Source organism: Cydia splendana, chromosome 13 (genome assembly GCF_910591565.1).
Source record: "Cydia splendana chromosome 13, ilCydSple1.2, whole genome shotgun sequence".
NCBI classification, from domain to species: Eukaryota; Metazoa; Arthropoda; class Insecta; order Lepidoptera; family Tortricidae; genus Cydia; species Cydia splendana.
This window is the reverse complement of record NC_085972.1, coordinates 17,882,582-17,910,350: the sequence shown is the minus strand read 5'-3', so window position 1 is coordinate 17,910,350 and position 27,769 is coordinate 17,882,582. Positions and strand designations below refer to the sequence as shown.

The following is a 27,769-nucleotide window of genomic DNA, read 5'->3' as shown; positions in this document are numbered from 1 at the left end:
GAATATTTGTAGGTTAGATACAATCTGATTATGAATTCTGTCAGAAATTCCGATCGGCACACTTAACTAACCATACATAGCCCTTAACACACCGCATTAAGGTTCACCAGCAGTCAGCAATAAACCCATTGTTTACTAACCTATACAATATAAAGTCACTGTGTTACAGGTAGCACTGGCTCTTGCACGGCCGAATATCATTTGTTCGTGGTCAGGCCGAGCGCGGCGGACAGGAGTCGCACTACGTTCTTTTGTTCTTGAGTATCGTTTTCTGAAAAAAATAAAACGAGAAATAAATGCATTTATTTTGGTGGTGGATAATTGTTACCGTTAAACATAGGAAAATGAATTACTTTTTTAAATTAATAAATAAAGTACAAAAGGCGGATTGAATGCACTGGTCGTGTTTGGCCCATTCGATGATAAACGCTAAGATAAAAGATAGTTACCGTCAGCCCCGGTGACTTCCTTCTCGAGATTGAGCTTTTCTTGTGCGACCTGGTATATGCCCTCCTCGATGGTGCCCGAGCTCAGCAGTCGGTAAATAGTTACTGGTCGCGTTTGGCCCATTCGATGACATCTGGAAAACATGTATACTTTATAATAAGTCTGAACATAATAAAGATAGTGAGGGACGTGAAATGACACTAATTGACTAATGTTTACATTGACATATATCTAAAGACTCATCGCGCAGTTCGCATCACGCGCGCGATTGGTCGCAACTAGTTGCGTTAGACTGCACGATTGCGATTGGTTCGAATTCGTGAGTGACACCGATGAACTAGTACCATTCTTAGTGCCCCGTCTCGTAGGCCCGTCTTTAGATATATGTCAATGAATGTTTACCTATCCTCGGCCTGTTTGTCGATGTCGTGTATGATGACGGTGTCGGCGGCGGTGAGGTTGATGCCGAGACCGCCGGCGCGCGTCGACAGTAGGAACACGAAGATGTCCTCGGCGTTGCATTGATCTATTAGGTCTTGTATAACGACAGTGTCAGCTCGCGTCAGTGACGCACACGTGTCGTTGTCGCTAGTTACCTGTCCGCCTGCTTGTCGTTGTAGGGGTTGAAGTCGATGTCGTGTATGATGACGGTGTCGGCGGCGGTGAGGTTGATGCCGAGCCCGCCGGCGCGCGTCGACAGTAGGAACACGAAGATGTCCTCGGCGTTGCATTGATCTATTAGGTCTTGTATAACGACAGTGTCAGCTCGCGTCAGTGACGCACACGTGTCGTTGTCGCTAGTTACCTGTCCTCGGCCTGCTTGTCGTTGTAGGGGTTGAAGTCGATGTCGTGTATGATGACGGTGTCGGCGGCGGTGAGGTTGATGCCGAGCCCGCCGGCGCGGGTCGACAGTAGGAACACGAAGATGTCCACGGCGTTGTATTGATCTATTAGGTCTTGTATAATGACAGTGTCAGCTCGCGTCAGTGACGCACACGTGTCGTTGTCGCTAGTTACCTGTCCTCGGCCTGCTTGTCGTTGTAGGGGTTGAAGTCGATGTCGTGTATGATGACGGTGTCGGCGGCGGTGAGGTTGATGCCGAGCCCGCCGGCGCGGGTCGACAGTAGGAACACGAAGATGTCCACGGCGTTGTATTGATCTATTAGGTCTTGTATAATGACAGTGTCAGCTCGCGTCAGTGACGCACACGTGTCGTTGTCGCTAGTTACCTGTCCTCGGCCTGCTTGTCGTTGTAGGGGTTGAAGTCGATGTCGTGTATGATGACGGTGTCGGCGCCGGTGAGGTTGATGCCGAGACCGCCGGCGCGCGTCGACTGTAGGAACACGAAGATGTCCTCGGCGTTGTATTGATCTATTAGGTCTTGTATAATGACAGTGTCAGCTCGCGTCAGTGACGCACACGTGTCGTTGTCGCTAGTTACCTGTCCTCGGCCTGCTTGTCGTTGTAGGGGTTGAAGTCGATGTCGTGTATGATGACGGTGTCGGCGGCGGTGAGGTTGATGCCGAGACCGCCGGCGCGCGTCGACTGTAGGAACACGAAGATGTCCTCGGCGTTGCATTGATCTATTAGGTCTTGTATAATGACAGTGTCAGCTCGCGTCAGTGACGCACACGTGTCGTTGTCGCTAGTTACCTGTCCTCGGCCTGCTTGTCGTTGTAGGGGTTGAAGTCGATGTCGTGTATGATGACGGTGTCGGCGGCGGTGAGGTTGATGCCGAGACCGCCGGCGCGCGTCGACAGTAGGAACACGAAGATGTCCTCGGCGTTGTATTGATCTATTAGGTCTTGTCTGTGGATTAAATTACAAATTAAAGGGTGATATTCCACCTATCCAATTTCTTTGTCAAATGTCATTGCGTCTCACTCTCTCATTAAAGCAAAATGTGAGAAGCAATACAAATTGGAGAAAGATATTGGATACATCGCCATTGTTAGTAGCTCGGTACTACTTACAGGGCTAGCGTGTCTTATTTGAAATGTTCTTTGTCTATTGGGCAGTTATGTAAAAATCTGTGATAACCCTAGTGTTCTTGTGTGTTGTCGTCATTTACGCAAACGTCAAAGGCGTCGGTCCACTGTTACTTTTTACACTGTGGTATCGGTAACAGAAAATCTTAACACTCCTCTTTTTAAAAACCCCATAAAGACACTTTTAAGTAGACACTGTTCAGGAAATAATTTTTACGTTTTTAAATGTGAGTGGCGTGAAATATGGCGCTTAAACAGGGTAAGGGGCCGGTACATACGGACTGCAACCCGACTATATCGACCCTAAGCTTCAGTAGTAATGTTGGTTAAGAGTGATCGGACCGGCGTTCCGAAAGCTCGGAAGTTGGAGTCTTGTCCGAAGCGGTGAGTTTTTCCATATTCCCTTTAATATATATATTTTTTATATGGTAATGAAAAGCAATTCCTCACAGTGTAAGACATTTGTAAACTGACCTGTCCGTGACGGCGGTCTGTCCGTCCAGCCTCAGATACCGGTACTGGCGGTGGACGAGATACGGTTCTATAACGTCCAGCATCATAGTGAACTGGCTGAACACCAGCACCCTGTGGCCTTCCTCCTTCAGTTTGAATGAGCTTGTATTACAGCCGCCATCAGATACATCGGAGCGGCCAAAGTGTTCACAAATATCTGAGCAAAGCCAGCGATTTGAGCAAGAGCAGTAGTGCTATCTCTGTCGCTGTCAACTATAGCGCATGTTCAGCAGATTCAGATATATTTGAGTACCTCGGCCGCTCCGATATATCTGACGGCTTGTGGACAAGTGTGGTGTGTGAGACATTTGTAAATCTCCGGTTTCAGCTGGCACCGCCATCCTGGGAAAACAGAGCTTTAACTGACCTGTCCGTGACGGCGGTCTGTCCGTCCAGCCTCAGATACCGGTACTGGCGGTGGACGAGATACGGCTCTATAACGTCCAGCATCATAGTGAACTGGCTGAACACCAGCACCCTGTGGCCCTCCTCCTTCAGTTTGGGCAGCATCTCGTCCAGCTTGAGGAACTTGCCGGAGTCTAGGATGAGGCTTATTGGGAGGGCGAATTGGCTTATACTCTGAAAGAGAAATGAGGAAGTTAGTAACACTTGCACTGCGTGGGCTATCAAAATTGCTGCAGACTATTCTTGGTCTAACTCTAGTACCTTATGTAATAATTAGAGGTAAATAAGCTTAGAATAAATTTAAAAGTGGAAAAATTACTGTCTTGGGTGAGACTTGAATCGTTCGCATACGTTTCTGCTTGTTAAAAATTAAATTAAAGGTAAAATAGATAGTTAAAAGAAGTCATAAAAGGCAAAAGTGTCGGCTGCATCCAAAGACTTTTTACCTATGTACAGTATGTACAGTCACCTGCAATAATATGTTACTCTTCGAACGCCGCAAAAATATGTGACACGCTCTTATGGCTCTACAAATAAGATCGTGTCAGATATTTTTGCGGCCTTCATTAGTCCAGGCATCCATATTAGTGCAGGTGACTGTACAATACAATACAATTTTTCTAAAAGATAGATAGATAGATAGATAAAACCATTTATTAGCTTGCCACAATACACACATTGATAGAAAAAACAGAAACAATAACAATATCAAACTAAAACTAAAATCAGGAACAAGATGTATCAATAGGTAAAAGTGCTGTGTGCGTTGCAGCAAAACAAACGGGTTCTGGCTCAGCAATACGCTCCACTCTTTCGGGTGAAGCACTGATGATTCTGCCAGCACCCAGATCACGGACAGATTATCGATGTATAAAATAATAATAATAATATTTAAAACTTGCCTATTAAATAATAATCATTGTCTTAGTACCTACGGATTGTGTAAAAGTGTGGTGCCTGTTAGTGTATAGTATGATATCAGACGAGGAATAAAAAACGGCCTACAATAACATAAAGTATTTTGTATATACAGACTAGATCCGGTAATCTGCAACCAGATACCCGTGCGGAATTCCTATATTTTGTTTATTTAAAAGGTATATTTTAAAATGAAACTTGAAGGATTGTTTTGTTTTAAGACATCTTAATGGTGGAGGGATATTATTCCAGCACTTGGTTGCGAGATACCGGAAGCAGCCCGTAAAAGCGACAGTTTTGTGTGGGTGTGTTTCTAAAAGACAACGCCTGGTGGATCTAGTGCCATGTCGTCTGTGGAATGAAGAAACATGTATTTTCGAATATAAATATTCCGGTTTTTTGTCGTTCAGGACACTAAATAAAAGACTTGCAAGGTGTAGGTGTCTGCGAGATGTCATATTAAGTATTGAAGCCTTATTTAGATGCGGTGTAATGTGACTCCTAGGCGGGACTGAATAGGGGCTATTCATAAATTACGTCATTTCAAATTAGGGGGGGGGGGGGTCTGGACATCGGATGACGGTAGCATGAAGTAGGAGGAAATGGGGTCATTTGAAGCATGATTTTTGGATGATTATAGGGGGGGGGGGGTCAAAAATCGTCAAAAATCGATGACGTAATTTATGGACAGCCCCATAACAAAAACGGCTGAAACTGTTCTGCAAACCTATTACGTTTAATATTGTACCTAATGGTTTGTGACTTTATAACTAACATTTAAAGGTAGAGAAATAAAATACTAATCTTGTCTAAAAATGGGCATACTAGTAATAATCAAAAAATCCTTTACGGCAATACAAAAATCCGATGAAAAAAAATCCACTAAGGAACAAGAAGCTACAAAAACATAACTAAAACGCACACTATGGTTTTGAGTGAGCTGGTGTATCTGAAAGTCCGAGAGACGCATGAGATCCTCGAACGCGTATTGCTCGTTTTTCTCCTTGAATGTAGGATCCTTGGCGAGGCCCTGCGCGATCTAACGAACGGTGTCTTCGTAGAAGTAACGGAGGAGGCAGGGGTGGTTGGCTAGTGTATGTAACAATATTCACATTATGAGTTTGAGTGAGCTGGTGTATCTGAAAGTCCGAGAGACGCATGAGATCCTCGAACGCGTACTGCTCGTTTTTCTCCTTGAATGTAGGATCCTTGGCGAGGCCCTGCGCGATCTAACGAACGGTGTCTTCGTAGAAGTAACGGAGGAGGCAGGGGTGGTTGGCTAGTGTATGTAACAATATTCACATTATGAGTTTGAGTGAGCTGGTGTATCTGAAAGTCCGAGAGACACATGAGATCCTCGAACGCGTATTGTTCGTTTTTCTCCTTGTATGTAGGATCCTTGGCAAGGCGCTGCGCGATCTGTCGAACTGTGTCGGCCTCGTAGAAGTAACGGAGGAGGCAGGGGTGGTTGGCTAGTGTATGTAACAATAGGTACTCACATTATGGGTTTGAGTGAGCTGGTGTATCTGAAAGTCCGAGAGACACATAAGATCCTCAAACGCGTATTGCTCGTTTTTCTCTTTGTATGTAGGAACTAGGGATTGCAACCCGGATTGCAATCCGGCCGGATTTTGGCCTCAATCCGGCCGGACCGGATCCGGTTAGGTATAAGGATATTAAAGTTAATTAAATGACATATTTTTCAAGTTTTATGCGTTATATGAGAAACAAAGGGTATTTTTACAAATGTATTCATAAAACAACAATTTGAAGTTAATAAGAAATAACTTTTTAACAATAAAATAAAACTAAGTAGGTATTAAAAAGTGTCACATAGTCAATCTCAATTTAAAAATAAAATTTTAGATTCCATAGCCTGTTAATGGGATAATTATGGGATGGGAAATGGAACTCCTTGAAAGGACAAGTTTTCGTAACTGTACTTTGATGGAATTATTTGTAACGCTGACATCCATTCTAGTAACAAAATATTTTACTTTTAACCAAAATTGTATGAAATGCGCTCCAATATTATCTTGCTTTCATTTTTTATCCCTGAAAATAGTTTTATAGCCTAAATCACAAATAAATAAATAATTCATGAATAAATATTTTGGGACAATTTTACTCGTAGCCCCAAACCAAGCAAAGCTTGTAATATGGGTACTAGCTAGCTCTAGGTAGTATTACTAGGCGATGATATATATACGTATAGTATATTAATAAATACATGCTTATATACGTAGAAAACACCCATAACTCAGGAACAAATATCTGTGTTCATCACACAAATAAATGCACTTACCGGATTCAAACCCAGCAGGACCATCGGCTTCATAGGCAGGGTCACTGAATGGTCACTACTCACTAGGCCAGACCGGTCGTTACAAATGCCTTCCATTGCATCTCCATCCTTTAATTTTTACTTCTAATTATTTAAGTAATCGTCGTATCGTGCCGATTCGTGCCACCAACATGAAAGAAGAGGAAATCCTCTTTTGTTCTCAATCATCGTCATATTAAATATCTTCTTATTTTACTAAATTTGGATTTTTTCATTCGTTCTTTATTCTGTTTAACTTCTTTCTTCTATCCGTCGCCTTTATCTCACCTAAAACGCGCAGTGGGTGCTGCGTGCGGTCTTTTTTTCTATTTTCCCGGATCCGGTCCGGATCCGGTGATTTCAACCGGATCCGGTAGCTAGTAAAAAGTGCCGGATCCGTCCGGATTACCGGATCCGCCGGACCGGATTGCAATCCCTAGTAGGAACCTTGGCGAGGCGCTGCGCGATCTGTCGAACGGTGTCGGCCTCGTAGAAGTAACGGAGTAGACTAATGGTTGACTAGTGTATACATGCAATACTTACATTATGGGTTTGAGTGAGCTGGTGTATCTGAAAGTCCGAGAGACACATGAGATCCTCGAACGCGTATTGTTCATTCTTCTCTTTATATGTGGGGTCCTTGGCGAGGCGCTGCGCGATCTGCCGAACTGTGTCGGCCTCGTAGAAGAAACGGAGTAGGCAGGGGTGGTTGGCAAGTTTTCGCATGTCCATCATCATGGAAATGCCGCTTTGCTCCATTGTTGCGTGGATCTGGTCAGAGAAAAAGGTATTTGAAATTCTTAAATTTAATATTATTACTGGCTTTGACGGATTGCGAATAGGTAAGGTACTGGATTTTAAGTAATTTTTAAACTGTAAATATGTTTAAAACCCATACCCATACCAAATCAGACAAATTTACAGCTTGTTATTTAAATTTTTTTGAATAAAATGTAATTTTTTTTAAATGACAATCGCGGATCATGGTCATGGATTAGTTTTTATTGCTTGGTTTTCGCTGCCTGCCTGGTTTTATTCACTTTTCAATTGATGTTTGGCTCTGCTTACAGGATAAAAACCTGTATTTTGGATTTCTGCCATAAATTTTGTTCTTCTACAAACTATTTTATGCTCCCGATGCCAATACTCAGCTTGACATAGTTTTAAAACATCCAACATATTGTCCTAAACATATTCGTATTTCAAATATTAAATATCTGCGAGACCGAGCTTTGCTTGGAAAACATATAAAAACTCATAAATGCGCGTTGTCCCATAGATAAGATCTAGCTAGATCGATTTTTCGCCCCCGAAAACCCCCATATAGCAAATCGAAATCGTTTGAACCGTTTCTATATATATACAAGAATTGCTCGTTCAAAGGTATAAAGCCCGCTCAACACTCGTGCGCGAATCGCGGCGCGAAGCCGCGAACGCAGTGTGGAGTCGATGTCGCAGATCTGCGACGCACTAGTGTGGAGGAGCCTTAAGATATTACTTACCGTGCCATCCTTAGCCGCGAACCCAGCAATCAGATGTTTATACAACTTCTCCTGTCTATCCGACATAGCGCACAACTCCGTATGATTGGTCTTCTTAGGCAAGTCTTGTAGTACGTCTCGCTTTAACCGACGCAACACGAAAGGTTTCATGATGCGTTTTGCTTGCGTGATCTGGCTCTGTTCGAATGGGGGTGCGTCCTCTTCTTTCGTGCCGTCGCCTTTTTTTGTGGTTCGGAGGGATTTCTGAAAAAAAAGTTTATATTTTATTTATTTATTTATGAAGCCTTTATTTATTCCTTAAATATATAAAACTATATATAATTTTTATTTTATTTCTAATTTAAGGACCCCTTTTGGGTATAGGCTAGGCTTCCTCCAATCCTTTCCAGTATATCCTATTTTTTGCATCTTGGGTCAAATTAGGCCCAGATTTTGAGACAATGTCGTCTATCCACCTCGTCTGTGGTCTCCCATGGTGTGGTTAAACGGTGGATAAACTTGTTACCTACTAAAGAAGAGACGCTTTCCAGATAGATATTCGTACATTGACCCCCCAGTTGCTATCTCTATTGCACGCGCATAATTATTAGAGATGCCCTGAATAATGGTTTTGGCCGAATACTGAATATGCCCCTCTTTCGGCCGAAGCACAAGCAAAAACTGTTCGCCAACAACGCACACTGTTTCCTAAGATTTATTTTTTGTTGAACAGTCATCAAATCAGACCCATGATAAAAATAAAATATTTTGTAGTCAACAAATGCTCAAAAAAGAGTCTCGTATTTAACACTAGGAAACACTTCTTGCCGAATCGGTGTGGTAAATGTGTGGAACTCTCTACCAGAAACTGTTGATAGTGCACCGTCGGTCGACACTTTCAAAAATAGACTTGATACACATTTTAGAACTTTAAAAAGTGCAAAACAAAATACAAGTGCTTCGATATACACGGATCAGCTCGAAGCGGATCTATATCTGAATCCCTAAAGTCTTTTCTCCTATCTTTGCATTCCCTAATATTGTTTGTCATAATGATCAGTTGTCCTAACACTCGTATACTCTAATTTTGGTTTCCCTATTATCGAATGGCCGATTTTTTTTTTGTCCTAATATGTTTTTCCCTAATGGCACTTTCCATATTGAGTATTTATCCTAATGTTACGTAGCATAATTCTTTTTTTGCCTAATTATTGTTAGGCCTAAAAATTATATATCCTAACCATCATGTTACCTAATTTTACTTAGCCTATCGTTGCTTGACCTAACACTCGTATGCCCTAATTTTGATTTCCCTATTTCGTTTCGTTTTTACAATGGTCGCAGTTCTAACCTAACCTAACCCACTTTTGTGGCAGCAGTTCGTTTTTGCGAAGATCACAGTTCTAACCTAACCTAACCCACTTTTGTGGCAGCAGTTCGTTTTTGCGAAGATCACAGTTCTAACCTAACCTAACCCACTTTTGTGGCAACAGTTCGTTTTTGCAAGGTACGCAGTTCTAACCTAACCTAACCTAACCCACTTTTGTGGCAACAGTTCGTTTTTGCAAGGATCGCAGTTCTAACCTAACCTAACCCACTTTTGTGGCAGCAGTTCGTTTTTGCGAGGATCACAGTTCTAACCTAACCTAACCCACTTTTGTGGCAACAGTTCGTTTTTGCAAGGATCGCAGTTCTAACCTAACCTAACCCACTTTTGTGGCAGCAGTTCGTTTTTGCGAGGATCACAGTTCTAACCTAACCTAACCCACTTTTGTGGCAACAGTTCGTTTTTGCAAGGATCGCAGTTCTAACCTAACCTAACCCACTTTTGTGGCAGCAGTTCGTTTTTGCGAGGGTCACAGTTCTAACCTAACCTAACCCATTTTTGTGGCAACAGTTCGTTACCATTCATTATGGAAAGTAATTTTTATGATAATTGATCAATAGGAAAAGTAACTGTTATGACAATTGATCATTAGGGCAATAGCGATTAGGTCAAAACAGTTAGAGCATGTTATTTTAAGCCAAACATTGTTAGGGATTTCGAAGAATATGGTAAAAAACATTAGGGATCTTGATAGTTATGGTACAAATGCTTAGGACAAATGAGTCTTAGGTTAACCATTACATTATGGAAAATAATCGTTATGACAATTGATCTTTAGAGCATGTGCCCATTAGGACAAACCAGTTAGGGCAAGTGACTTTAGGACAACCGTTGTTAGGAATTCAGAATGACACCCGCTCGAAGCGCTGCTAGTGTATAAAATAAAATAATTTGCAAGACCGAAGTGATCCCATAAGTGTTCCGTGAACAAAGTTTTGTACGGAACACTAAAAATTAGGTATGAGAATAGCTTACAGCATTTTTCTGGAACAAGCTCTTAAGGTCGTCCGTTTTCCCGGAGAACATGTGCGGCATCACGAAGCAGAGCAGCGACATCAGTTCGAGTAGATTGTTTTGGAGCGGTGTACCCGTGAGCAGGAGACGGTGTTTTGACTGCGAAGAAAAATCAACTTTAAGTCGGGCAGCTTTTGGTTCTGTTTACACAAAAAGGATATATGCTTTAGATTATAGAATGTAGTTTTGAAGCGGCGTTAGCAGAGACTGTGTTTAGACTGTATACGAAAATCAACTTGAAGTCGTAAGGGTTTAGATTCTGTTTTAATTTAATATAGTCCCAAAAGTAGATTCTGTTTACTTTGAAAACGCCATAGTAAAACGTCGCCTGACGATTTACAGCGACGTTACGCTGAATATCTTGCGCTCCTCCGGACTCCAGGCCTCACTCACCATTGTGCAAAATGGCCGACTCTCTTAATGATCATCCCTGGATCTTGTAATGAGATAAGGACTACTAATGGGCAGATGAATATTGTCGATAGTACCCAACCGGACCAACAGTGCTCCAATTGTAGCAAATTTGGACCAAAGGCCTGGGATGTTAGAGTTAGTCCAAGAATTGCAGCGATTTTGATAGCCCACGCAGTGGAAGTGTTATTTATAAGTCATAATTTCATAGAAGTTTGACGTTTATAATGACACTTGCACTGCATGGGCTATCAAAATCGCTGCAGACTTTTCTTGGTCTAGCTGTAGTCAGCGAAGTTAAAGTGTACTAACCTTAATTTTAAGCAAATTGTCATATCTCTGGGTAGACATATTCTTGAGCATGTGAGCTTCGTCGTAGATGACGTAGTGCAGCGGCGTTATGCGGAACATCTTGCGTTCTTCCGGGCAACTGCTCACCATCGTGTACCTGAACAAAGAATAAAGGTATGGACATCAATATGGGAGTTATTTTCAAGATGGTGAAGATTCTTTTGACGAAGATTTTCACATCAGTGAGTTATGGGTAAAAGTTCTGTAAGTAGTAATTTCTAAGATTTTCGGTGATAATGATTGAGATAGATATCCGATTTTATCCCCCCGTTTGCTGCTTCTTAAATATGTTTGTGCATAAACTGTCAAGGCTTATATACAATAACAATGCGAAAATTACACGAATGCGAGCATAACCTTCAAGTGCACGAAGGTAACATATTGGGCGGTAGCTGCTCACGTCAAGATTGTAACGGATTGGTACTAGGGCTTCCAAATACCAGACCTCTTTCAATACCGGTATTAATACCGAAACTGTCTTCATCAATACCGGGATCCCGGTATTGACTATGAATCGCTTAATTTTTTTGAGTTTTATTAAAAAAAGGCTCACTGTAACACCAGATATGTATGTCCTTAGCTTAGGATATTAAACAATAATCGCCATTTGCAATAATAGGGAATATTACGCAAAACTCTGCATAGAGGGCGTCACTAACTCAATCACATGACTAACCGTGAAACACGACAGTCGATAATTCGGTTTCTACCTCTCTATCACTCTTGCCTATTCGATCGATAGAGAAACAGATAACGAAATTTCGATTCTCGCGTTTCGCGGTAAGCCACCTGTAAACAAACCGCCTTGAAGCATCAATGTCATAGTAAAACTTATAACACTTTAAACTCTCGCGTTTTGTACACATATTTAATTACACAAATGGGTCTACCGCGATATAACGTCGGAATTAAAGGTAAAAACAATGAAATTATATCGCGGTAGACCCGTTTGTGTAATTAAATATAGTAAAACTTGTCAAAAAACTGGTTAAGGCGTAGTATGTAAAGTTACTCAATGGTATACTAAACAAATTAGTGCTGCACTCTGGCGGCAGAACAGTGCAGTAATACTCCCTATTATAATTTCACCCTCCAGGTTGGCATTGTTGGCAATCATTTTATCCGCCTTGTTGACTTTATCACTTTCACTAGTCACATTTTTAGTTCAACCTAATAAACCAGCCAACTATATTCAAATTTGCCACCAAAAATTCGTTTGCTATAATACAATTCCTTGCTCATTTCTTTCCACTCGTTGATATAATTTTAAGAACTAACTATATTAATAAACACCAAATATTTATCTATGCATATGCACCGATCTTGTTTCAATTAAATGATCTTCTTTAAGAGCGCTCTTACAAGAAAAGTCGAAATAACGCAAAATTGATGATACTAGTCGACGAAATTCAGGACTTTGTGCTCATTATTAGAAACAATGAGTACTTGTTCCAGTAAAAGCGTCTTCTTATCTTTTTAAATATCGTTGTAAATATTAGAAAAAGGACTTATTAAATTAGTAATGATTTTTTTTCTGATGGTCGTTTCCGAAAAACCCCGTGAAGCACTGAATGGCAAGCTCTTATTTGGAAATGTTGAGAAGTTTACTCTGCTAAACCTGGCTATTTTGTATTACTAATACCCTGTACTTTAGGCATATCAAACGATATTTTTCCTACACACCTTTGAGAAAGAGAAAATCAAAGTAAAACGAACTCAATTTTCTCTCCGAAACAAGTGTCAATTCCTACGAAAATCTACTTAATATCGAAGTTATTTTCATACTCAAGCAATCTGCAACGTTTGCTTATACTGTTGGTATACATTAGTGTTTATGAAATTCTACTATAATTTTTTGGCAATTTTTTGAAAACTACTCTATATTACCGATGACGCGCGCTGCGCCAGCTCAGTGCCGCGGCAGAGCTTGTAGAGGCAGGACGTGTGTCGGTCGGCTCCGCACATTTTCAACGGCGACAACGAGATTTTTTATCATTGTGTGCGGCGGGCGCCGTGTAAAACGCTATACTGTGTGCGTGTAAACCGCAACGAGAGACTTTGATCCTAGCACTGTTTTTATAGTATTATAATTTATAATGGTACAGTTTAATAAACTACTTACCGGACAGGATTAAAAATATTTGAAACGACCTGAATTCTATATGTATTAATTTTGACTCAAGATAGTACTCAGGGTAGTCAGGGTCTGATGATGGAGCCGGAAGGTGGTCACCGGTACCAATCAACCATGCGACTAAACCACTTCGTGTTTAGGCTCGTTTTATTCATCTCAACAAGATCTTTGACACAAGATAGTGCTCAGGGTCTGATGATGGAGCCGGAAGGTGGTCACCGGTACCAATCAACCATGCAACTAAACCACTTCGTGTTTAGGCTCGTTTTATTCGTCTCAACAAGATCTTTGACACAAGATAGTACTCATGGTCTGATGATGGAGCCGGAAGGTGGTCACCGGTACCAATCAACCATGCAACTAAACCACTTCGTGTTTGGGCTCGTTTGATTCGGCTCAACAAGATCTTTGACTTAAGATAGTACTCAGGGTCTGATGATGGAGCCGGAAGGTGGTCACCAGTACCAATCAACCATGCAACTAAACCACTTCGTGTTTAGGCTCGTTTTATTCGTCTCAACAAGATCTTTGACACAAGATAGTACTCATGGTCTGATGATGGAGCCGGAAGGTGGTCACCGGTACCAATCAACCATGCAACTAAACCACTTCGTGTTTGGGCTCGTTTGATTCGTCTCAACAAGATCTTTGACACAAGATAGTACTCAGGGTCTGATGATGGAGCCGGAAGGTGGTCACCGGTACCAATCAACCATGCAACTAAACCACTTCGTGTTTAGGCTCGTTTTATTCATCTCAACAAGATCTTTGACACAAGATAGTACTCAGGGTCTGATGATGGAGCCGGAAGGTGGTCACCGGTACCAATCAACCATGCAACTAAACCACTTCGTGTTTGGGCTCGTTTGATTCGTCTCAACAAGATCTTTGACACAAGATAGTACTCAAGGTCTAATGATGGAGCCGGAATGTGGTCACCGGTACCAATCAACCATGCAACTAAACCACTTCGTGTTTGGGCTCGTTTGATTCGTCTCAACAAGATCTTTGACACAAGATAGTACTCAAGGTCTGATGATGGAGCCGGAAAGTGGTCACCGGTACCAATCAACCATGCAACTAAACCACTTCGTGCTTGGGCTCGTTCGATTCGTTGCAACAAGATCTTTGACAAAAGTTAGTACTCAGAGTCTGATGATGGAGCTGGACTGTGGCCACGGGTACCAGTCTACCATGTAACTGAACCACTTCGTGTTTGGGCTCGTTTGATTCGTCGCAACAAGATCTTTGACATGGTTTGATGATGGAGCTCGAAGGTGGCGACGGGTACCAGTCTATCACGTAACTGAACCACTTGCCGATGATACCAGTATTGTCATAAAAGCTAATACAGAAATGGATTTCAATTCAAAAATGCAAGACTGTTGGTCTAAATTATGTACCTGGTTTTTATCAAATGGCTTAAGAATTAATTCTACCAAGAGTTTTTATATGACCTTTCGCCGTGGTTTCAATAGCCCTGACCCTGTCTGCAATATACCTATCGTCAAATCCGATTGTATAAAATTCTTAGGCGTAGAGCTGGATTCATTTTTAAGATGGCACAAGCAAGTAGAACAAGTCACAAACAAGCTTAGTAGTGCCTGCTATGCGTTAAAAACCCTTTCTAGTACAGCAGACAAGGAGACACTAAGAACAGTATACTTTGCTTATTTTGAGAGTGTGATGAAGTATTGTATTGAAGTCTGGGGAAATAGTGTAAATATAAATGCAGTGCTCCTTAAACAGAAAAAAGCTCTGCGATATCTTGCAGGGTGTAAACGTGTGCCTGCTACTCATAGAGATTTGTTTATAGAGCACAAAATATTAACTGTGATATCTCTTTATCTTTACTGTATTTGTATACAGGGTGGAAAGGCACGACGATCCTTTCCGGAAATGGGAGATAGTTTAGCCTAAGCTCTATATTTTCTCCATAGAAACTATGTTAATATGGGCAACCGTTTCTAAATTATGACCTTTTAAACATCCACGCAAAAAACTACTTTGTTCTAACCCTAACAGGTGACAGGGTCAATGAACTTACTTGTAAACAATCAGTATTCGACAGGAAATTATGCTAATTTGTTGCCATCTAACCATTTTTAGGTCTGCTTACAGCACGGTAAGAATCATTGCAGGATTTTCGCTTTCTTAGTGGTTCCACTTGTTCAATACTTGAATGAAATAGTTATGTTATTCCTTAATATTAATAATACTAACCACAACATTGTTTACAACGACAGTTCAAATGGTGACATTGACAACCACTCAAAAGTACGCAATCGTCTTATAAATATCTCTGGTTTCCTTGACTGATAAAAAGGTTTTAGTTTCTTAACACGTTTCACAAAATTATTTTCGAATAATTGGAAACTATCTAAAATAATTAAAAATAACAAGTAGGTTGTGTTAGTTGCACCAAATGAACTTGCAACTTCGAGCAACACGGAAGGGAGGCGGCATTCGCACTATTTCCCCTCTGCCGAGGTACAAGATTAGCGCGTCAATCTAATCTAGCGCGGGTAATAAAACTAGTTGCACTTGGATTTTTCACTAGACCGAGTCCAGACGCGCGCGTGAACACTGCTGCACAAAAATGCCTGTTTGCTCGGTTTTTTGTTATAAAAAGAGGTCGGGGACATCAAATTTACAAAAAGAAAGTGTTGCATTTCACATGTAATATTTTTTTTACATATCATACGTTTAATTACATTCAAACACAATTATTATATTTTAGTCTCATGTAATTGTTGGATTTATCGATTTTGCTCGCCCAGTACAAATTGCGGATCGGTCGAGCGACAAATCCGACTTCTCATCTCTCAGAATACAATAACATACTTCAACGAAAATGTGTTAGTGTGCGTGTTGTGACACTTGTCACTCGTCCGTACACAAAAAGAGATCGAGGTTTGCAAGATTTGTCTTTGACGTGTGTCATTTTTTATGTATTTGTGTCGTCATTACAGATTGGATTTTGTATGTAAGTGTGTGAGAAGTGCGACTGTGTGCACCTTTCCCCCCGCGAAAAATGGCAGAAAGATTTGTACGGTGAGATATCGCTTGGGCCCCTCCCTTCCGATGTGTCGGAAGCCGGTGTTGCTCGAAGACTTGCAAAAATTAAATACTAAGAATAAATCAAGAATAAATACTTCTTCAATACCAAACTAACAAACCTTCTTGCGTGGTAGGAAATAGACAAGACGTCTGATGTTTGAAATTAAATTTTCATTGAACTATACTTATTGAATGTCATATTCTTCAAATAAAAATGTTAGATGCTCGTGGCTATTTAAATTTGTGGGGCTGTGTAAAAGATATGGTGTACCAAACCAAACGGAATGTGAAACTGCGGACGAAATGAGACAAAGGCTAATTGGTGCTTTCTGCGGAGGATAAATGACGAAGAGCATACACTATATCGCATGTGCATCGACATACTCGGGTACGGGCTGCGGCGGCGTTGTAATACACGGAGGTACATTTGAACACCGTATGTGAAAAGAAGATAGTATTAAATATTGGAAAAAAGTAATTATCTAAGAAAGTAATAAAATTGTTTGTAATATTTTTGCATGCATTTGATTTATTTGACATTTATGCGTCATTCATACATCATTGTGATACTGTCAACGATCGGAAAAAAGTGTAAAGTCCCGAGCTTTCCCGACGGAGATCCTTAATCTAGCCGTCATGTGCACATGCTATAGGGTTATCACCACAGTTAAAAAGTAGTATTTTTGCAATTTTTATTTTTTACTCAATTAACGATTCTTACCATTACCAATAGTCTCTGCATCACTTAAACGACCTAATACTTCCGGGAAGGATCGTCGTGCCTTTCCACCCTGTATACGTTTTCAAAAACAAAGACCGATTCCAACTAAGTAGACAAAATACCTCCAGAAACTTGAGAACTAAGAATGAATTTTTGACCACTAAAAGTAATTTTCAACATTATGATAAAAGTTTACACAACACCGCAATTAAAGTATTCAATAAATTGGACATTAATATAAAGTCATGTAAGGATCAAAGGACATTTGAAATTAAATTAAAAGACTACTTTATAAGTAAACCTTATTATTCTATTAAAGAATATTTTGCAAATGCTTTAGATTAAAATGTATGATTTGTAATAAGAATACTTAGTTGACATCGATACTGTACTTACGTGTAATTTTGACTCTGACATATTACTGTACTCTTTGACATTCTCTTCTGACATTCTATTAATCTGTAATCTGTAATTACTGTAGATGAAGTGTTCGATATTGTTTAGTCTCAAGTGTTGATTTACTTGTTTTTGTTTAGTTTTAAGTGTATGTGTAAAATGCATTTTCAAACACAATCCTGTATTGCTTATGAATAAAAATAAATACTAAAATACTAAAAAAATCGATACTGTACTTACGTGTAATTCTGACTCTGACACATATATTATTATACTCTTTGCTCTGACATTCTATTAATCTGTAATTACTATTGTTGTGATTGTTTTATTATACTTTTTGTTGAATTTATTGTGCACCATATAATTGTATTTGCATGCATTTAAGTATGTTTTATTGCAAATAAAGTGATTGATTGATTGATTGACTTCGTGTTTGGGCTACGTGTTTGGGCTTCGTGTTTGGGCATCGTGTTTGGGCTTCGTGTTTGGTGTATCACCTAGTGTCAAAGATCTTGTTGAGACGAATCAAACGAGCCTAAACACGATGTGGTTTAGTTGCATGGTTGATTGGTAATGGTGACCACCTTCCAGCTCCATCATTAGACCCTGAGTACTGTCTTGTGTCAAAGATCTTGTTGAGACGAATCAAACGAGCCCAAACACGAAGTTGTTTAGTTAGACGATAGACTGGTACCCGTGGCCACCTTCCAGCTCCATCATCAGACCCTGTGTATCTTCAGTGTCAAAGATAGATCTTGTTGAGACGAATCAAACGAGCCCAAACACGAAGTGGTTTAGTTACATGATAGACTGGTACCCGTGGCCACCTTCCAGCTCCATCATCAGACCCTGTGTATCTTCAGTGTCAAAGATCTTGTTGAGACGAATCAAACGAGCCTAATCATGTTACTACATGGTTGATTGGTATCCGTGACCACCTTAATCATCATCATTATCATCAGATCCTCAATACTAGTTCGTTTTTAAACCCTCGTTGATACAAACTTTACAACCTATAGGTACCAAATGCTATGACGAAACATGTAAATAAGCGAGTACCTATAATTTATTTCGAGTAATACTTATACCTTCATAAGTACGAGTATGGGGCTATTCATAAATTACGTCGTTTCAAATGGAAGGAGGGGGGGGGGGGGGTCTGGACATCGGATGATGGTAGTATGACGTAGGAGGAAACAGAGTCATCCGAAGCATGATTTTTGGATGATTTGAGGGGTGGGGGGGTCAAAAATCGTCAAAAATAGATGAAAAATTAATTTATGAACACTGCACACACTTACATTTGCACTGCATTTAGTATTTTCGTACTTACCAAATAACAGTTTTAGGACTTTAAAAGTTAAGCACAGTTAGTGTTGTTATCGTTGATTTCAATATGCTTCGCGAAGGATCAAGAATGTTTAATCCATCATTGTAGTGCGAGTTTGGTAGAAGGGATCGGCATACTGAGCTCGCACGGCCTGCCGCAGCGCGTAAAATACCTAAACTCGCTCAACGCCGAAATGTAATAGCGCTCTTAATTATTATGACGACCGGTCTGGCCTAGTGGATAGTGACCCGGGGCCTTGGAAGCCGATGGTTCTGGGTTCGAATCCCGGTAAGGGCATTTATTTGTGTGATAACACAGATATTTGTTTCTGAGTCATGGACGTCATGGTTGTAATCTATGTACATAGGTATGTATTTATCTCTATAAGTATGTATATCGCCTAGCACCCATAGTACAAGTTTTGCTTAGTTTGGGGACTTTGGGGATAGGTTGATCTGTGTAAGATGTCCCCTAATATTTATTATACTTTTAAACGGGCAAGTAATATTCTTGATACAGCCGAATTTAATCATTTTAATGGAATTTAAGCGGTATAATCGGCACATTTTCCTTGTTTTTGAAAATACCGGGATCCCGGTATTGCATTAAAAAATACCGGTATTGAAAAATGCGTTTTCACAGACGGGATCCCGGTATTTCGGGATCCCGGTATTGGAAGCCCTAATTGGTACCCAAGAGGCTGTACACGGAGCCAGAGGAGACCTCGAACAAGATGGGAGGATGAACTCAAACTCACAGTGGGCCCGAACTGGAGAAGCGCCCACGACCACAGACCAACCCCTATAGACATAGCTTATAGGACGACTCGCGGCCTCCACTCGTGCGAGCAATAGCGCTTATAAAATATTTCACGCGCGCCGCTCCGATCAGTTGCGTCCAAATTCACGACCTGTTAACAGTGTGCGCGTGTTTACGAAAATAAATCGCAATTTATTCAAATCATGGGATTTTGCAGTGTGAAATGGTGTGGAAAGTCATCTAAGACTTCCAGTTATAAAACAGATGGAATAACATTCCACAGGTAAGTCAAAATCACTATTTTGTTGAAAATTATTTCTTGTCCGCGGGGTTCATTTTATACTGGTCAATATGGTTGTACTGAGCGGCAGTGAAGTAGCCCGTCCTTTTCCGTCAACTTGAAAATGCAATGTGCTATCCCTTTCACGTCAACAACTAGTGATGTGACGGTGATGGTTTTGTCAATTGCGGTAAATTCGTGCTTTCGCTCGAACCATATTGTACCATTTTAAGAAATGTAAAAGATAATTGTGATTTCATTTTTAATTGAGAATAAATAAAATTGATCTGTAAAATCTATAGTTTTAATTAGGTAGTTGGTAGTTTATCTTAGTGGGTATATGTAGTATGTAGTTTAGTTTTTAGTTAGTAGTACCATTATTGAGGTAGCATCAAAATAAGAAAATGATCATATTTTAGCAGGTTTTCAGAGCAACGCCCATGTGACATTCTCCTAGTTGCAAGCGCCATTAGTTAGTAGTATAGTTTCCATAGGCTGCGTTTGCCACCAAAGTGTATTTTTGAAATTCATGATTGATTTATTAATAATAAATGAATGATGTAATTTTTTTTTAAGAAGCCAGGTGAGCAGTTAGGTCACGAGATGGACCTGATGATGAACTTTGAAGAAGTGCAAGGGAACTCGGTGATGGTTTGTGATAGACACATGTTGTGTGGGTTTGTTAGAATCCTCTAGGTGAGCAGTACGGTGGGTGCTCACCTAGAAGCAGTAAGGTCTTGGGTCACGAGATGGACCTGATGATGAACTGAAATACTCCGACGAAATGTGAAATTTATTACACATTTATATTATTTTATATTTGTTTATGTTATTGCCGTAACCAAACTAATTTTACAGATGTGCTGGGATCATATACAAAATTGTCGCGTCGGTTTATTCGTAAACGTAGGTACTTAGATGCTTGCAATAGATTATGCATGGTTGTTTAGTATGAATTAGACTAGGAAAATAATACAGTATTTTTCATTAGCATGCATGCATTGGTGTATAGCGGCTTTTGCCTTTGTGTCAGTGACGTGGTGCCTCAACGGTACTACTGTAGAAAACAGCGTTAATAAAAACTGAATATCTGAGAGACCGAGCTTTGCACAGCAAACATAAAAAATCTAAAATGCGCGTTTTCCTAGAGTTAAAACGCCTCGCCTCCGTAAACCCCCATATAGCAAATTTCATCGAAATCGTTACAGTTTTTCTTATGTTTACAATCTTAGCTCATTAATAATATGCAAAGTAACATTTTTAGATACATTTTTAAAGTACCTAATGAATGATTATATTGTATGAATATTCTGAAGTAATTAATCTGTGGACTTTATTGATAACAATTATTTTACCACAACAGATTACGGTACCATTGGTACCAGTACCACTGCAAGTAATGGACATGTCCCATCCCTACGCTTACACGTGTCAGCGCGCCACGACCAATCGCAACGCCGGGAGCACCCCTCCCGCGCCTCACAGTTTGGTGATTTGCGTCGCGAACAAAATGGCCAATATTAGGTTTCTAGTCGGGTGTTCTGTGATGGAAAGAGCTAGAGGAGGCCTTTGCCAAGCGGCACACTGAGCTTAGAGATATACTCTAACTCAGAACAAAGGGGCTAAATAGATAGATAGATAGAGCTGCTCACGTCAGTGGACATCTTTGGCGGTCAAAGAGCTAGCAACGATTACCTGAACCATCGTCCACACTGTAAACTGACAATTTGTAAACTTAAGTAGACTTACGTGGTAAGTATGACGTCTATATCCTCCATGCCCCGCGCGTACTGTATCCGCAGCTGACGGCGCTCCTCGGGGTGCCCGTAGTACTTGCTCACGCGTATGGCGGGGCACCAGCGGGATAGCTCGCCACTCCAGTTGTCTATAACAAGTATTCCAATTAGTTAAGGCAGTGGCATATCAGGCAAAAAGTCACGAACCTCCTAAATCCGGTGTGTGAGCGAGCTATCGCTTTTTATCTCGCTCACAAACCTGACCGGCCTGCGGACCAAGGTGACAACCACGTAAGGGAAACCTGGCCCCGTGATTTGTGAGCCCAAAAACATTTAACACTTAAAATAAAACTGAGAACCCCATGATAAATTCTACAGATAATTTGCCATGGGACTTAGATTCCATGGTAAAGCATAAGAACAAGGCGCATTTAAGTTTTACACAAGTGTACACACGTACTAACAAACATAAACTGCTAATATCATAAATTCATGATCTTTCCTTAGTCGTAATCAGGTAAAAATGCTCATGACCACTAGCTAGTTATGACTTGAACTCACCAAGTGTTGAAGCCGGCACGACAATCAGATGTGTGCCCTTGGCTTGTCCAGTCTCCTTCAAATGTGCCAGGAACGCTATGACTTGCACAGTCTTGCCAAGTCCCATCTCATCGGCCAGGATTCCGGAGACACCCTGCTCATGACCACTAGCTAGTTATGACTTGAACTTACCAAGTGTTGATGCCGGCACTACAATCAGATGTGTGCCCTTGGCTTGTCCAGTCTCCTTCAAATGTGCCAGGAATGCTATGACTTGCACAGTCTTGCCAAGTCCCATCTCATCGGCCAGGATTCCGGAGACACCCTGCTCATGACCACTAGCTAGTTATGACTTGAACTTACCAAGTGTTGATGCCGGCACGACAATCAGGTGTGTGCCCTTGGCTTGTCCAGTCTCCTTCAAATGTGCCAGGAACGCTATGACTTGCACAGTCTTGCCAAGTCCCATCTCATCGGCCAGGATTCCGGAGACACCCTGCTCATGACCACTAGCTAGTTATGACTTGAACTTACCAAGTGTTGAAGCCGGCACGACAATCAGATGTGTGCCCTTGGCTTGTCCAGTCTCCTTCAAATGTGCCAGGAATGCTATGACTTGCACAGTCTTGCCAAGTCCCATCTCATCAGCCAGGATTCCGGAGACACCCTGTTTATGTAGCACTGCTAGCCAGTTGAGACCAACCAGCTGGTATGGGGCTAAAGTTAAACTGGTGAAGAAAATAAACAGCATGTTATGTTTTACATATTTCATCTTTATGTCCAGTGAACGAAGAAAACATAATATGCAAGGCATATTAATGATAGATAGTAGGCAATCCTCTAAATGCACAAATTTGCGTAAAGTTCAAGCCTAAATTTGGCCATGAAATGCCCGATGCGCTCATTTGTCATATGGTTTTACTTATTATGTTCTTTGTCTCCAGCCTACTCAGAAGATTAATATTTTAAAACTCAAACCAAATTAAATAGTTTATGTTCATAATTTGTGGGCTTGAAAAGGACAGGGCCCTACAGAATACAAAACCATATCATAAAGAAAACCGAGAGATTTGGGGCCTGTCTCATGTACTTAGTCTAAAGGTTCTGACTGGTAGCTTTTCACTTTGGTAAAATTAAGAAAAAATTACCTAGAGTCCAATATGGCGGGTTGTTGGAGCCGGCCCGCTCCCGCCGCCACGGCCGCTTCTAACTGCTGAGCCAATCCCACGCATTTCTTCATCAGCCTTTGGATGTTGTTTCTGGTAGTCAGCAGCTCTTGGGTTGAGTTGAGGAGCTCTGTACTTAGCATCTTGATGCTGTTGAATTTTTCTACCTGAAAGTTGAAAAATGTTTTAGTGCTAGCTTGCCGATGGCCGATGGCGAAATTTTGCACGACACTTTAATAGGTGGGTAGGATGCAAAATGCCTCACGCAAGTTTGTGATAGGTCCATTAAAAAAGTGACGAATTGCGAAAGGGATCTCTTCTCTCTCTCTCTCTCTTCTTCCTCGATTCCTCATGACTGAGGGTCGCTATTTTGCAGTGCGAAAGGGATAGCGAGCCTTAACCGTTTTTAAGTGATGATTGATCGAGCATTTTTTGACCACATTAGCTCACTGAGTATGGTGTATTCAGGAACTTAAACTTTTCACTACTTACCAACCTGGTCAATCTCACTTATTATTACTTTAGAACTAGGTCCACTTCCTATATCTAGCCAGCCTTTGAACAGTTTCTGCGCGATAATGGCTTTAGCTTTCTTTTGAGAGCAGCCATTGAGCAGCAACTTCAGGAACCTTTTATAATGTGTCATTCCATTATAAACCTTACTGCACTAAAACAAAGTCCACTTACCATATCTAGCCAGCCTTTGAACGGTCTCTGCGCAATGATCGCCTCAGCTTTCTTCTGTGAGCATCCACTGAGCAGGGACAACTCATTGAGACTGCTTTTGTTGAGGAACTCGAACACTTTCCGCTTGTCACCAACCAGGTCGTCTGTCACTTCATTGTCAGAGTCTTCACTGTAACAAATTACGTGCAATCAGTTAGATCAATGAACACACGGAAAGGACGGTATAATTCTGGGAAAAATACAAAGCGAGAGAAGTTTCCGAGTAAGAATATCATGACATTATCAAACTACACAACGGGACTTAATCGCGTATTTAAGTTTTAAGATATAGAATATCATGGCTTTAAAATCTGCGCCAATTATTCCTTGTGATTATTTGTGATTCCTTAGTTTCCTTAGAACCACAGTTGGGCCTTGGCTTCAGGAAAATTATAGGTTGTGTTGTGTGATATTTTTCAGTCTGTGAACAGGGAAGTTTAAACTAGTCCGAGGTTGTAACATTGTTTATATCTTACCTATCATACACCCTATCATCCTTCCCTTTCCTGACCCCATAATCATCATCCTCACTCCCACTGCTGCCTCTCCTGGCCCTCCCACCCTGCGCCGCCAGCGGTTTCCTAACCACCACCGTAGTAGCCCCAGTACCAGCGGGTTTACTGGTCACGCGGACAACACCCATGTTGGAGCCGTTCGGCCGTTGTCCGGAGAAGCCGGGACGGGAGCCCTGGTAGGAGGAGGATGTTGGCGTGCGGTCGTTGCTTTCAGGGTCGTGTTTGAGGAGCTCGTCTCTTGAGCGTTCTTCGTTCCAGCCGTGTTTTACGAGAGTGTTCTTTATGAACTGAAATAAAAATTCTAATTTACATTTTGTCTTAGAACTTGGGGGAAGGAGGGGAGATGTTAAGGCTTCGTCACATAGGCGTGTTTTCCGGGCGGGGCGTTAGCGGGGCGCGCCGCTTTTACATATAAAACGCTCACGCCCCGCCCGGAAAACGCGCCTGTGTGACGGAACCTTTAATGTGCAGGACTGATCAAACCACGCTACACTCGAAATTCAAGTTACCAAAGTGGTTTACGAAGCACATTATCGAGGACTGGAATAGATCTCAATTTCAGTCCAGAAAAAAATAACCCATATTCTAGGTGAAGGATGTTAAAAATGGTGAATTTTGGAACAGGCGCTGAAACTTACTCAACTGCATAATCTTGACAAACACTTCACTTACCATAGGAGCAATTTCCGGAAACATTTCCAGCATGTTCCTAAAACGTTTCTCTCTGATGGCAGTAGTCAAGGGCTGCTGCTGAGCCTGCTGACTGGGCGGCTGTGAAGTCACTACCACCGGGCTGGTGACGATGATCTTCTTGGCCGGTGTTCCAGGGTCATCGGAGTCCGAGTCGGGCAACCTGATGCGTTTGTAAACCACAGGCCCGTTTCTGTTTACAGTGTTGGGGGCTGGCATTCTGCTTTGAGGTTCTACAATAAGCAAAAAATATGTAGTGTTTAGATCAGAGCAAGTAGAAGTTTGATGTCTAATTAATTAATTAAATTTCTTTATTTCGGACAAACAAATGTATCCATAGAAATGTTTCCTCACTCTACAAAAATTTCTTTGCCCTGGCCACACTTCTTTTACCTATTCGCACATTCCTATGAGATGCAGCTGCACAAAGCATCTACAACCATAACTGCTGAGCGAAATCTCCTGGGAATTTGCAAATAGGTATAGCCAGTGGAATGAGACTGCTGTAGAATGACCCAGTTTTTGTTTTGCAAATCCTAAAATATTGGTTTATATAAACTTGTTACCCTTCAGTTTCTAATATTCTTATTCCATCCAGTCTCAACCAAGCAAAGTTACTCATTCACTTTATAACTTCACCATAAAGCCTTATGTCGATGACAATAAGGTTGAAAATAAGACTAACATTATTTCAGCAAAAGCAAAGTTAAGTGTGCATAAAAACAGCTGATCAATATTTTTGTGCATGTTTTTCCAGTATTTAAGATGATTATAAAAATAATCTTTAGCAATAGAATATGCTTACTAACAAAGGAATGATATCACATCAAAATATACTTGTATATTTTAACCTTTATAAATTGTTTTTTTTTTAACTAATACAAGCTTCATTATTATTATTCTGATATAAATTTATAATATCCTTTAAATTAGAACGTTAAGCATTATAACCTAAAAGTATTGATTCTATCCTTGCATCTAGATTTAACATTATCACTATTTTAGAGTAGTTTTGTCTATTCAATTATTAGATAAAATAACAAATCAAATAAAAAAGAAATAGAAATGGCACACTATATCAAAGAAAAAATTAAAACACACAATGCATGCATCTTGTCAATGAAGATAGCTTTATTCTATGCTCCTGTTGATTTGTAGGCATATTATGGAAAAATAACATGCTGTAAATTATTGTAATGATATTTTTTACTGCAAAAACTATTATTTTGTCTAAGAATATAATAATACTTTAATGATCTATTGTATTTGAGTGCTGTGTCATTGAAATATAAAGGAAATAGAATGTAACTTATGTAGCTACTGTGAAATGGAGTGTAGCCACTTCAATCATAGAATTCATAGATTGTCCGTCATGATATGTATAATTGCACTTATGTACTATATTTAAAAATCAGCTGTTAATTTTAACCCGTTAATGAGTAAAAAAAGCTTTTACCATTTCATCAAATTGCATAATGTAGACTTGTACCAATGGCACTAAAGCAAATACAGCATATAATCTAACCTATGGATTATGCTGAGATATAAAATCTACCGGCTGACAAAAAAAAGACCTTGAAAAACGAGGGTCACTGGACACATTGCAACTCCCCATAGCATGACCGTAACACGTGTTCTATATTGAAACAAAGTTAAGAAATATACTCACGGGCAGTCGCCGAGGGGCCAGACATAGTAACAATGCTGTTACTGCCATCGCCATTCGGTTTTTTCTGAAACCTATACTGTCTCAAGTAACTTAGCACACTTGGGCTTGTGCTTTCAGACATGTTTCAGTCACGTAACACTATTGTAAGTCACTTTAACAAAAAAGCACTTCCCTTAAATACACAATAGCTTAGAAAAGTTTGTTAATTAAATGCTTTCAAAGTTTTACGAGAAATTATTCAAGCAAAGCACACCGAAGACAACACCACGGCCATTTTTATCCGCGAGACTGAACGTTACTTTTCTTTTCGACCAATGACTGAGAGATAAAACTGTCAGTGTACAGAATAGACCAATGGGAGAAACCGAAAATATCGCATATCTCTTTTTTTCTCATTAAGGACCAATGACAGCATTTTTCAATTTAACGAGCCGGTAGTGTTTGATTAAATGTTTTTTCCGCATTTCCGATTCAGTCACGGTTTCAATATTATTGTTGTAAGTACAATTTTGATGGCTATTAATGTACGTTTTGCGTCGTTGTTAATAGATAAAAATCGAAGCACTATAAGATAGCTGTATAATAACCAGTATTAATTAGAATTGGAGAATAGCACTGACGCCAAAAAGCGGTTTTGATGGGTTTTTGAAATCCCTAGCATAACTGCCATGGTTGCCATTAGAAAAAAATATTTGTCATTTACGGGAAATCAACTTCGGAAAATAATTTTAATTTTATAATATTTTTGACATAATTCTAATATTAAATAAATGTTAACCAAAAGAGCAATGGTTTTATTACATATTAGT

General features: G+C 40.5%; 1 protein-coding gene and 1 long non-coding RNA gene across 2 annotated transcripts in view; one reads left to right on the top strand and one right to left on the bottom strand.

The window, feature by feature from the left end:
- Nucleotides 1-27,769, top strand: part of LOC134796255 (uncharacterized) — a 289,712-nt gene that overhangs the window by 210,887 nt on the left and 51,056 nt on the right. The gene's annotated exons all lie outside the window — the stretch shown is intronic.
- Nucleotides 112-27,382, bottom strand: LOC134796246 (SWI/SNF-related matrix-associated actin-dependent regulator of chromatin subfamily A containing DEAD/H box 1 homolog). The gene is made up of 15 exons (XM_063768294.1): nucleotides 26,961-27,382; nucleotides 25,274-25,524; nucleotides 24,563-24,888; nucleotides 24,048-24,216; nucleotides 23,343-23,527; nucleotides 22,729-22,922; nucleotides 21,668-21,803; nucleotides 11,200-11,335; nucleotides 10,438-10,575; nucleotides 8,097-8,339; nucleotides 7,138-7,365; nucleotides 3,316-3,527; nucleotides 2,101-2,256; nucleotides 450-580; nucleotides 112-271 (listed from the first exon to the last, which is right to left on the bottom strand). Exons 1-15 carry the CDS (start codon nucleotides 27,079-27,081, stop codon nucleotides 198-200), a joined length of 2,700 nt encoding a protein of 899 aa, XP_063624364.1. The 5' UTR covers nucleotides 27,082-27,382; the 3' UTR covers nucleotides 112-197.

What these genes read in the sequence shown, in the direction of transcription:
- LOC134796246 (XM_063768294.1), bottom strand. Translation starts at nt 27,081, where the DNA reads ATGTCTGAAAGCACAAGCCCAAGTGTGCTAAGTTACTTGAGACAGTAT. An exon ending in TTCCGGAAATTGCTCCTATG is followed by an intron (nt 24,889 to 25,273) that starts GTAAGTGAAGTG and finishes TTTTTATTTCAG; the next exon opens with TTCATAAAGAACACTCTCGT. An exon ending in GACAAGCAGGCCGAGGACAG is followed by an intron (nt 581 to 2,100) that starts GTAACTAGCGAC and finishes CATGTTTTCCAG; the next exon opens with ATGTCATCGAATGGGCCAAA.